This window comes from Artemia sp. Qi Xiang Cuo, chromosome 7 (genome assembly GCF_049724085.1).
Source record: "Artemia sp. Qi Xiang Cuo chromosome 7, ASM4972408v1, whole genome shotgun sequence".
Lineage (NCBI taxonomy): Eukaryota > Metazoa > Arthropoda > Branchiopoda > Anostraca > Artemiidae > Artemia > Artemia sp. Qi Xiang Cuo.
Genome location: NC_142800.1, coordinates 33,922,047 through 33,934,528, shown reverse-complemented (window position 1 = coordinate 33,934,528; position 12,482 = coordinate 33,922,047). Strand labels below are relative to the sequence as shown.

General features: G+C 34.9%; 1 protein-coding gene across 2 annotated transcripts in view; it reads left to right on the top strand.

Moving 5' to 3' along the window:
* Positions 1-420: 420 nt before the first annotated feature.
* Positions 421-12,482, top strand: part of LOC148950190 (uncharacterized) — a 117,930-nt gene continuing 105,868 nt past the window's right edge. Inside the window, exons 1-3 of one of the 2 annotated variants that reach the window (XM_089091498.1) lie at positions 421-453; positions 6,071-6,287; positions 8,694-8,858. In XM_089091498.1, the coding sequence (XP_088947624.1) occupies positions 6,101-6,287; positions 8,694-8,858 (352 nt within the window). In that variant the 5' untranslated portion in view covers positions 421-453; positions 6,071-6,100. Of the gene's footprint in view, positions 454-4,877; positions 4,939-6,070; positions 6,288-8,693; positions 8,859-12,482 lie in introns of those variants that run through there. The other variant, XM_089091499.1, reaches the window with a different exon arrangement.

The following is a 12,482-nucleotide window of genomic DNA, read 5'->3' as shown; positions in this document are numbered from 1 at the left end:
TTATCCGACAATTAATCCAGACTGCTTCAAGTAGTAATTCTCCTAATCTTTGGCACCAATCTCATGAAACGCTAAGAATTATTAATCGGGCTTGTTGGATAGGAATGCTTGAACGCACTAAAAATTTTGCTGTTTTTTTGCTTACGTTCAGAGTTGCTGGATAAGGAGTAAATAAGTGGATAAAAGGTCCATTTTTTAAGGACTGCATCATGCACAAGTTGCATAAAGCACACATTAACAAAAATTCTTAGAATAATGTATATAACTTTAATGTATATCTGCCCACTTTTATGGTGCATTCTTAAAAAGTACTGTTTAAACCCTGCAACTGAAAATAAATTTTACTTGTGAAATGAATTTATCGCCATCTGTTTTCTTATACATCATTATCTTCGATTATTCCTTATATAGAAAGTAGAAAATAAATCAAGGGGAGACAAAAATCAAGAATCTGTAAGAATCTGCTAATTGTCCTTTCATGGCTTTCATCATAGTGCACTAAGAAAAAGATAGTCTTATTTGAACTAATTTATAAAAGTGGTGCTTAAGAAAGCCCTTTTATGACAATCTAGACTAACCTAGGTCTGTCATAGCTAGAAACACTCAGCTCATTCTCCATGTAGCCCAAATTTTTACCCTTATTTAATGTTGCGTTTGCACTCGTAAATAAGATAAATGGTAATTTTCTATGTAAAACAGACAATACCAGTGACTTGAGTTCACAAAAATGGGGCAGAAGGTTGATTCCATGTGAAATTTGGTAATTCTAGTGCCTCCATCCACCTCTGGTATAATAAATGCATAAGGTACAAGACAAACTTAACTGTATTGGTGGAGTAAAAATACAGTTTGAGGTGTAAATTTATAATCATTCCAATACATAAGAAGACAATTTTTACTTCACAGTATGGAAAAATAATCCTAGGCTAGTTAACATATTTTATTCTCCTATTAGGAGGAGAACCTTTATCAGTAAATTTCTAGTGGACCTTAAAAAAATCATTTGATGCCTTTCTTATGCTTTTTCATAATTCAATAATAGCTTCTGCAGTTGATTCCATCTTGAGCCCTTAAAGGGGCCCTGAAAGTTATTTTATATGAATAATGAAAAAGCATAAAAAAGCATTGAATGATGTTTTCACTTTCATCCTAGCTAAATTATATGGCCCACTGCAAATTTACCCACCCCACCCCCCTAATGTGCAAATTTAGGCTATAGGCTACCCTGAATTGTCAACAGCAAAGTTTCAAATTACAAAATTGAGCACTATTTTTGTTGACAGCATTAAAAAAAACTTGAAATGGTAGGAAAATGGTTGTATTTGAGTTGCTTAATAAATAAGATTTCAATTATTATAAATAGGTATTTTTGGAATAGGCCTATATTACTCTTGAACAACCTATTTATAAACTAGTGATATGTTTTTAACCACTTTTCAGTAACTTAGCTAGTGTTTATAACTTCTTTGTGTGGTTACAAAAATGAAATACTTTGGAGGCCCCTTCAAGGGCTCAAGATGCAATTAGCCCCCAAAGCAATTATTAAATTATGAAAAAGGTATCAAATGACATTTTCAATTTCATCTTAGCTAAATTATATAGCCCACTAGAAATTTACCCGTTTATCTTCACTTTTTTTTAAGTTTTTTTTTTTAGAAATTCATAATTTTTCACAATAAAATTTTGTTCAATTTTGAAAAATTAGCTAAATTTGGTAAATTCCATGTCATCTTAAAAAATTTTGTATATGTGTTGCTATTGAAAAGACACTGGCAGAAGTACAAAAATATACTTGCTATAGCAGGTCATTGCTAAAAAAAACTTCTAGAAATTTTGTGTGGCGCAAAAAATTGTAGGATGGCATATCTTTCAGCACAAATTTGAAAACAGATAAAATACTTATCAAAATAAAGGCTTTTTTTCATACATTTTTTTGCCAAGTTAGAAAAAGAAGTGAAGATAAAGGTTCTCCCCCTGGAAAATAAGTTAACTAAGATTATTTTGCATGTACAGATCAAAGTACACAGATCATTATTTGATAGATTTCTGGGACTAAAGGATCATTTTATATCAAATAGAGTAGTATATTGCCAAATATCAGGTCAAAAAGTAGTTTTTCTTACTATTTATCTAATATCCACATCTGAGGGCACTGTAATAGGAGGGGTTGATAGGTATAACTTCTTGAAAACTAGTTCTTTAATCGAGGTCAAAACTTCAGACAAATTAGTTACAGATAAGAAAATTGTGAACTCAGATAAATTGATCACAAAAATATTTTGATTTTAAAGCACAACCTAAAGTTAATTCTTCTTCCTACTTGCTTTGTTATTGTCCTCATCCTGTCTTGCTGGAATGTTAGCACATAATACTCCTTGCAGGCAAAGCTGCAGGGTAAACTGTTCCAATGGCAGCTGCAGCTGAGAGACTCACACCTGCTGGTGCAGTTGCACCACACCATCTTCAGCAGATTTTTGGGTGCTGGTGAAGCATCTGTCATAATGGGAAGATATATATTCCATGACAAAGAGAGGCGCCAATCCCACTCTTCAGGCTTTAGTGAATTGAATGTGTCTTGCCACTTCATTATTTGCAAATAGCACCTGTAAAAGTGGTACTTTGTGCATCCAAAGTTGGTAGAGGCCACTCTGCCTGAATGAAAGCATTTGAACTTGCAACCTGCAAAGTAAATATCCATACCTAGACATCTTTCAGAGTCTTCTCATTACTTTTCCCTTTGTATATGCAGAGCAAAGCTTTCTCTCCAGCTTCAGTGATCTCCTGGTGTAATGAAGATCTTGCAAGCATTCTTAAAAATACCATCTTTAAGTGACAAAGAAACCAATGCTGGTTTCCCTATGCTGTAAAGTCTAGATGTTGTATCACAGCCAGACATTGCATGGCAAACGAGTAGATTTTCTCCTGCTTTGGTTCCTAGCTTGTTCTTGACCTTTTTATGTCATACACTCATCAGCTATTTTCATGCATGTCTGTCTGCATAAAGATATCACATGCATCAAGCTTGGTATGGTACAGCAGAAGGACTAATTTATTTATTTATTTTTTTATTTATAGCCCACAAATTAAGATAGTTAATTAAACTGTAGAGTAATAGAAAAAAAAACTAACACAACATTATCACAACTGTTAATAGGTTGGTCAACACAGCACAGCTGGTTGCAGTTTGTACTACAAGACATCATCATCCTCCTGAGCCTGTAGAACTTTACTTCCTTAGTTTTCCAACCTCTCAGTAAGTAGGTCAATGAAGTATTGTTTATTTTTCAGACTTCTCAAAAGTTCCTCCTTACTTTTGACAATCATATTAGGAAAGAATTTAATCATTGGATGCAACAAGCCTTTGGTTCTCTTCAGCTCTGTGCAATTTTCGTTGTTGGTGTATCAGTGTAAGAGTCAAAACTACCACTGCCTGACCAAAATGTCTTTTGATATATTCTACTTGAGATTATGCTGCCTTAGAGTATGTGAATCCAGCAGTCCATGGTATTCTGTGTACTAGACAACCTCTCCTCAACCAAATCTCTGGGATGTTGGTAATGTCACTGGACCACCAAGCCCCTAAAATTTTATCAGTGCATTTACTAAAGAGGCTTTTTCAGCTGTCCTCATCTCCTTGAACAAAACTAAAGAGCAATGTTCAAAAAGTACAGAACCTTGTTCAAGTCAGAACCACTGGTGCTAACCACTGAGGCTTGATCTTCAAAGATTAGAGCTGGTTTGACCATTTCTTTCATGCTATCTATCACCACAGATGACTTCTCAGCCATAGTTACAGCTTTATCCATTCTTATGAAAACATGTTTGTTAATTTTTTTTTGCTTCTATGTCCTTCAGAATCTCTCCTCCCATGGATTTGGCATTGTTTACTTTTACATATGATAAGTGCAAACGCCAGTAATCATGTTTAACTGCTGTGAATCCTGCCCAAAGAGTTTTAGGGGCTCAATGTATTAAACTATCTTTTCTGTATCCACCAGATCTCTAGCTCTCCTTGAAAGTATTGCTTCTGCATAATTTTCAATAGTCAACTCTTCAAGGCCAGTCAGGTTCTGCATAAGTCCATTCACAAGAACCAAAATAGGCAAAGCAGATGTCCAAATTGTCTGCTACAATTCAGTCATGCCTCTGCCTCTACTTGGTGTAAAGATTATGGCTGGAAGCTGCAAAGTAAGAAAGCATTTCTAACAAATACTGTAGATAAAGCTCAAAATTGCCACTTTGTTCAGCTCTCAGGTTTTTTCTCAAGATTGCAAGTAGGTCCAGATACTGAAACCAAAGATGGGCAGTTTTGTTCTTTTATACTATGAACTATTTCATGGATAAGCTCTGCTGCTTCTGAGACACCTTGACAAGAGACAGCTTTGCCTTGTAACATACTTTGCCCAGTGTTAGGCATGTATACTTGACTTGTGATTTCCAAAAGTCCCAAGTCAGCCATAAGGAAGGCAATGGGTCCTAGGAAACTCATGCATATGTGAAATACACCTAGGACAATAATAGCATTTTTAAAGCACTTTTCACAGGCTCTGCATCAGCACTACACTTTGGCTTCCAGTAAAACGGTTGGTCAAAGATGATTAGAGTTTCTCCAGCTTGACTAGTGCTCTTGTTAGCTTTATTCTTTTGTTGGAAGTAAATAAAACAAAACAAACCTTTTATATAGTCTTGAACCCAGTCATGTAGCAAGTACTATGGTAGATGGCCCAACTGATTAGATCAGCTAAAAAAGGGCATGGACTAAATAAAATCAAGTTTCTAACTTCATTTTTGAATATGCCACCTTTCATTTCATAGGAACAATAAAAAAATAGAACAACCTCTTAATCTCGAGTTTTAACCCCTCCCCTTCCTTTTAGGGCGAAAGCGGGCATAAGGGTATGGCAAAATGGAAACCTGAAGTCAGATTTGGAGATATATGTATGTATATATATATATATATATATATATATATATATATATATATATATATATATATATATATATATATATATATATATTTTAGTGGTGTCTATTTGTGAATGAAATAAGCAAGTATTTCAGAATCTTAAAGTATTTCCCAGAATTATATAGTGTTTCCTTATGGAGAATAGAAGTACTAAACCAATATTTTGTTTTTCATCTCTTGATGCATTGTAGATTAGGTAGCTCCAGTCCTGTATATGGGGCCATTTGGGATGGTTTGGAATGAATTGTCAAAAAGTGACCATGATATATTTGAAAGAGCATAAAATAAGAAATCTAATGGTATTACTATTTTTGTTTTATAATGTTTCCTTCCAAAGGGTATTGCTCTCACTCAAGCAAAGCTAAATTTCATTGAGTTGAGATTGTAGAAGCCCATTTTAACAAAGAACTTTTGATATATCACAAATTTCAATTAATGGAGAAATATATTATTAGGGCTATATCTGGGACCATCCGAGGAGGTGGGTTGTATTGCCAGAAAAGTGACCACAATATATAAAATAGTAAATCTAATAGTGCTATTTTATTTGTTTAGTATGTTTCCTCTGAAAGTGTTCAAACTCTAAATATTTACTGGGAGGATTCCCCTCAAACCCCCAATCTGTATTCCTGGGTAACACTCTTGCTATGTCCTCTCCTTAACTAAACACTAGCCTATAATAGGTAGCAAAAGAGTAGTAGCTTAGCTTACCATTCAATCTGGTAAAGGTAGACTATAGCCTAGTGTAGGGCCAAGATCACCCAGAGAATAAAGAAGTGGGCATTTACTGTTATACTCTCCAATCAGTGTTCTTTCTAAATTTCATGATTGCTGTTGTTGCTATTGTGTCACAGGCACCATCCCCCTAGCAAGGCTAGACATAGCCTAAGTTAGTCCTAGGCAATATACTAATGTTCTGCTGCTTTTGTTAATGTGTTTCTCTAAATGACTTGTAAACTGCAATCATTCATAGGACTTGTTGATTTTTTTTTCTTCATTTTGTGGTTTTTATTTCTATTCCCTTCAAGCTTGTTGTTTTATTTATGAAATTGGAATTCTTTGTCACTGTTGGAACATGCATTGTATGAAATTTGGAAATTAAAGGTATATTGCCAAGCATGAATTTCTTGAACAATGCCTGACAAGATTGAAGATAACAGTTGGAAAAACTCAAGCCTACGGCGAAGAAATAGTGATCCAGTATGTTATGTTGCTACAGACGAAGATGCAGACATTGGATTTATGAAGCTTTATGAAGACACTCTTCAAGATCTTTTGCAGAAAGTACGAAAAGAGGATAAAACGACCAATGATTTGCAAGGTAAGCATTCATATTTTGGCTGTTTCCAATCTTTAGAACTAACTACATAGACCAATGGTTGTTGGGTTTCTGATAGGTGAATAGTTTTCATAATTCAACTATCATGTCTCTACATAATTAATATTTTTTCAATTAACTTTCTAATTTTTTCAAAATGCTTGCTAGTATTTTAGACAAGGACAAATAATGTTGCGAAAAGTGTAGGCAATGGGGTAATTCTCTAGCTCGGAAAGTTGTTGTGCTAGCTGAATGAATTATTAAGAAATAGATCTATCATCCAGCTTAGGGCTTGAAACATTTTTGGCTGGTATTTTCAAGCTTCTTATAAGTCTTCTTAAGTTATAAGTCTCTAGCAAGTTAAAAGCTCTTGCAAGTTCAGTTTTCAGTAAAAGTGCCAGATTTACAAAATTTTGCAAATGCAGGAATATATGACAAGTCAGTTTATTTGAGCTAGCTTTATAGATATATTTTGCGTAATTGGCAAAGCATTAGTTTTTTTTCGTTTAAGTTTCAGCTTTGCTCTTTACTATCATAAGAATTTTTGTTTTAATTAATAATCAATAAGAATATAGTTTTAACTCACCCCAGAAATATCAACCAATGCAGTAGCATCAACAAAAAGTAAGGAAAGATATAAAAAAGAGAAAAAAACTATCCCGAAATCAAATTCGCCTTTACAATTTTTCTGAATTCACTAAATCGGTTACACTTTTTTCGCTGAATCAGGCAGAGGATCCCAGACAGTGTGAGAATCAGTCAAAGAATTGGAGTCTGATCTGAATGTGAAACTGAATAAAACTTGAATGTTACAAGAAACTCGGAGATCGTATGTGCAATGGTGAAAGACAAGAGATGGACTAGTTCTGAGGGCTACAGGAGCATCACCATGTTATTGAAGGAAAATGAAAGACATCCACGAAAGATTTTGAAGGGACTTCATTTTAAAACAACAGCTTATTGTTACGACTATTTGCTTCAAGGATAGTCTTCTTTGCTTTGTCATTTACCTTAGGAAGCAGTAACAGAAGAGAAGCAAAAGTCGATATCCATATAGCAGGGTAATAAGAAGTAATGGAACACATATTTTTAGGAATAATTTCTTATAGTTAACAACCATTATATCAAACAGTTCGTGGGAACGAACGGTAAGTGACTCGGACCAATAGTAGCCGAAACTGTAAAAACAGAATTTTGATAGCAATTGATGCCTCAAAATAATTGGTTTTTATGCTAATCTCTAGTATATTAAATTCATTAAGTTTAATGTTACTAATAAAAAGCTACGAGCCTGAGAAAATGTCCCTTATTTTTGAAAAAGGGGGAAAACACCCTCAAAAAGTTATGATTCTAATAAACATCACACCATCAGATTCAGAATATTAGAGAACCCTACAGTTGGGTTTTCAGGCTCATATCTACAAAAATTTGGAATTTTGTATTTTTTTTGACAGAAAAAAGACCACTTATGCGTTTTTTTTTCTTTTAGGGGTGATCATATTGAACCAATGGTCCTAGAAAATTGCAATATAGCTTATTCGACCAGAAATCAAAAGTTCTAATGCTCTTTTTAACTGACCAAAACAATTAGAGGGCAATTAGCTCCTCTCTGGCGTCCATTTTTTCTCCGAACACGTTTGATAAAAATCTTAAGATAGTCATTTGATTCAGCATAGTTGGAAGGTCCAATAATAAAGCTTTAGGTGATGACATGACCCTCCATCGTCCCTGGGGAAAGGGGTGTAAGTTATGCAATTTGCTCATATTGTCCACGTATAGTATTTGTTATTGGGAATTATGAGGAGAGTTATCGGGTTAATTTTCTACAGGAGGGATGATTATCTTCAGGGAAAATTGGTCGTAGGTAGAAAAGTTCCTGGGGGTATTCTCGTTACACAGGAGGGGGGAGGGAGAGATTTCCTGGTATGATTTGAAAAAACGGTCAGAAGTTAAATATAATAAAACAGTTTTTTCAACTGAAAGTAGGAGTAACATTAAAACGAAACACGAACGAACAGAATAAACATAACAAATAGAAGTTATTCTGTATATGAGGGGTGCTGCCGCTTCTCAACCCTCGCTCTTTACGCTAAAGTTTGAATTTTTGTCCAGATTCTTTAAGAAAGGCTAGTCAAACTCCAGGACCGTTGATTTTGAATGCGAAGTATCTTTAGAGAACTTTAAGGCTCTAGCATAAAGAGTGAGGGTCGAGGAAGGGGCAGCCATCCTCATTTACTAAATAATTCTTAGTTCTTTGAAGGTTTAATGCTGCCCCTTATTTTCAATTGAAAAAGCTTGTTTTTTTTTACATTTAATTCAATAAGGTTCACACATGCTTGACATTATGTCTTGATTTGGCTTACTTTTATATGAACTTTTCCCTTTTCTACTAAAATATTTGCTTTTTAGGCTTTCTAAATCACCAGCAAAACTATGTTGGCAAGCTCTTGAAAGAAATAAAACAATTGAAGGAAGAAAAACAGAAAATGTCGTTTGAATTGTTTGCTGCCAAAATGGAGGTCGAAATTCTGAAGAAGCAACAGTTTTGCATCTATGAACCTGGGTACATAACAGGTATATGCTCGCTTCAACAGCCATAAAGTTTCGTTCTCGGAAGTTTTGAAATTGTGTTAATAAAAAAGAAAATGACCAAATTTTTCAAGAAAATATTGCAACCATTTTGCCTTGTGCATAGAATATAGTCAACAGAAGGAATCCTAATCATTTAAACATTATGATGTAGAAAAGAAATAATAACAGAAGTACCACGATAAGTTTAGCGATAACGAGTACAGTTAAATACCATTAGCTTAATTATAATTCTTTAATTAGGCCGCAGCTGATGTTGTTTTATCTTCTCTGAAGTCACCTTGAGTTTTAGCCATTAGTTTTCCATAATCTCTGGATTAATGGGAATAAAGTATATTCTTTTATTTTAAAAAGCTGCCAGTTAATGGAAACGTTTTGTATTTTCTTTCCTTCTAATTGTATTTTAATTTCTGATCTAATTATTCTCCAGTTTCATTCTATATTCTCAGAATATTCTCAGTTTTAAGTTGCATCCTAATTCCTTTTAACCATTGACCTTCATCTCATCCTATTTAATGCATACGTTGTCTGAGGCCTTTTGTATTGTGACCTCGCCAGGGATGGCAATCTTTAACTACTGAATGGGAATCCTTCTCTTATTGATGGACACTTACAATATATATTTTAACTTGCCTCGGTTCAGGTATCGACGGAAGAAAATAATAAACTACAGATATACTCGTATATCTGTATATACAGTATATGTATATGTATAGTATATGTATAGATATGTATATGTATAGATATAGATATGATATGTATAGTATATGTATAGTATATGTATAGATATACAGTATATGTAAATATACTCGTAATCGCGTTGTACTCGTCAATTAATTTAACGCTAGTATGTATTTGTATGCCCTCTCCTGTTTCTCTCTCTTCTCAGATTTCCAGTTCCTTTACTTGAACAAAATGCATGCCCAGTTCCAAGTGAATGAGAGAGTAACTTCAAAGAATACGTTCCTCCCATCATGATAGTGGTGAATTTAAATTCGGTATACAATATTACCGTAATCAACAAAGTAACGCACATTAGTATTGGTTTGAGAGGAGGGATTGTAGAAAATTTACAGGTTCCTTTGAAATGGAGAAATGTTTTAGTCTCTTTGTAAAGTAAATGTACTATTGTCATAGTAGCCAGGAAAGGAACAAAAACCAGATTGCGTAAAATCATAATGCCTGTTTCAATTAACCGGTCTTGGCTTTGTAATGGTCAAGATTCCGATTAAAGAGCATGTGAAACGGATACGGCAGGAAGCTAGGTTATATCTCCAAGAAAGAAAAAAGCAATCAACGCCATCAAATGTTGCCTTAAAAAACAACGAAGACATTACTGAAACCCAGACAAAAGTATTAGCAGTATGTTTTTTCTTATAGTTCTAATTACCGACCTTGAACCATATTAAGTTGGAAACAAATATAACTATTTGCTGATTGTATGCAACTTGGTCTTTTTTTGTTTGTTTTTACACTTTATTACGTTTAAGTCACTAATTTACTGAATATGACTGCTACTTGTAAACAAATAAACCTTACTTTTGGAATCAAAATGTTTTTTATATCATATGCATCGTATGCATTGTTTGTGGTGAACAGAAAACACACGAGAAATTATTTAGTGTCTTATTTAGTTACAACTTTATCGATTTTATTTTAGGATGTATATGGGCCAGAGCAGAATCAAAATTCTGGGAAGTTTTTGGGGTATTTTTCCCCCTCCACTCTTGAATCAAAATTAGCGCCCTTTTTTTTATAAACAGTATGGGATCAGGATTGCCACAATACTATATTAGAATTTATTATTTTATCAGGAAAAAAAGGAAATAGGAAAGTACTTTCTTCAAGACAATTTTGTCTGTGTTGCTCGTATTGTCAATAGCTTGCTAATGCAATGCAGTAGGTTAATTTTTAGCTAATTTGCATTTATATTAGAAAAAATCCAAGGGCTTTTCCCTTCTCTATTGCAGCTTATATTAATCAAGTCCCAAATCCCTTATCCAAACTTCAGAAATTAGGAAAGGTCCGTTCTAACAAAACGGGTTCAAACTTCTGGAAGATTCAATTTTAATGAAATTTCTGCTTTTATTTCCTTGCTAAAAACCTGGAAAATTCGTTATTTATTCAGTCTCTTTTTTGTTGCGTCGTTTTTTTTTTAGCTAACCAACGCCATTTGTACTTGAGCAAATGTTCCGAAGCCACTTCTCTTCCCTTCCCTGTATAGTATTATCAGTAGTGTTAAATTAGTTATCCAATTTGCTTTGGGCTGGACTTTCCTATGCCAGCAACAGCATACTATTTCTATGTTAACTAAGGGCTCGAATGCTTGAGGGCTGATTGTGAAGGGAGCCTGCCCCAGGCTGAAAGAAAGGATAAGCAACTCATTTCCAGAGACTAATTTTCATGCATATCGAATGCTGTCAAATGCCAAATAAAATAAACGCCATAGTATTTAAGTATCCATATGAAGCATTTTTTTAACAAAGCATTATTTTTATTTAATCACTATTTGGTTTCGAAACATATGAAAAATTTCATAAATGAGACTTTAGATTGTAAAAAAAAAAAAAAAAAAAAAAAAAAATGCGGCCACGGCCAGGCCTTCAAAATAGTATTAGAGCCTTCAAAATAATATTAGAGCCTGAAATATGGTTGGAGTAAAGTCAGCCTTCTTATCCTACCCAGTAAAGCACAACATACCGTGCCGGAATCCTAATACTAATAAAACAACCAATTTTCGAACAATTTTTCCATCCACAGCTCTTTCCCCTCATCCACTTCATAAATTTCCTTTCGCAAATCCCTTAACCCTTCGCTCTTTTCCAGAAAATGCAAGAAATTTTCCTCCCACTTTCCGCATGTCGGACAACTGTAAGAACCAATTTATTCACACTCTTCCCAAATATCTTCCTCTTCTCCCAAGTGGCATAAAGTTACCTCTACAAGAAATCAACCACTTAGTATCATCCTTAGATAGCCAAGCTCTAAAACAAACCCCTCATCCCACCAGTAAAGTCAGTTGTTGGAATCTGGCACACACACTTCTGAATTTCCTGATCAACTAAAATGGAATGGGCGTGTTTGGACGCCTCTCCTGTTTCCCTATCTCTGCCATAGCACCAACTTCATTCACCAGACATTCTACACGAATCTAATATCACCTTAATCTACCCTATCCACGACCATCTTTTCCAGTCTAGAAGAGACTTTACCGATGTTTACCTCGATAATCTATGGTTTTCCATGCTTACCTCTCTATCCCAATAATGTTTCCATTGTAACTGAACCCCCGTGTAAATGACCCCCCGTGCACCTAGACCCCGTGCAACTGAACCCCCGTTCAACCGAACCCTCATGCACCTGAACCCTCGTGCAACTCAATCCCCGTGCAACTCAACCCCATTTAACTAAACCCCCGTGTAACTGAACCCCCATGTAACTGAACCCCCATGTAACTGAACCCCCTTGCAACTGAACCCCAGTATAACCGAACCCCCGTATAACCGAACCCCCGTGCAACTGAACCCTCGTGATACTGAACCCTCATGTAACTGAATCCCCCTTAAACTGAACCCTCGTGCAACTCAACTCCCGTGTAACTCAACCCCA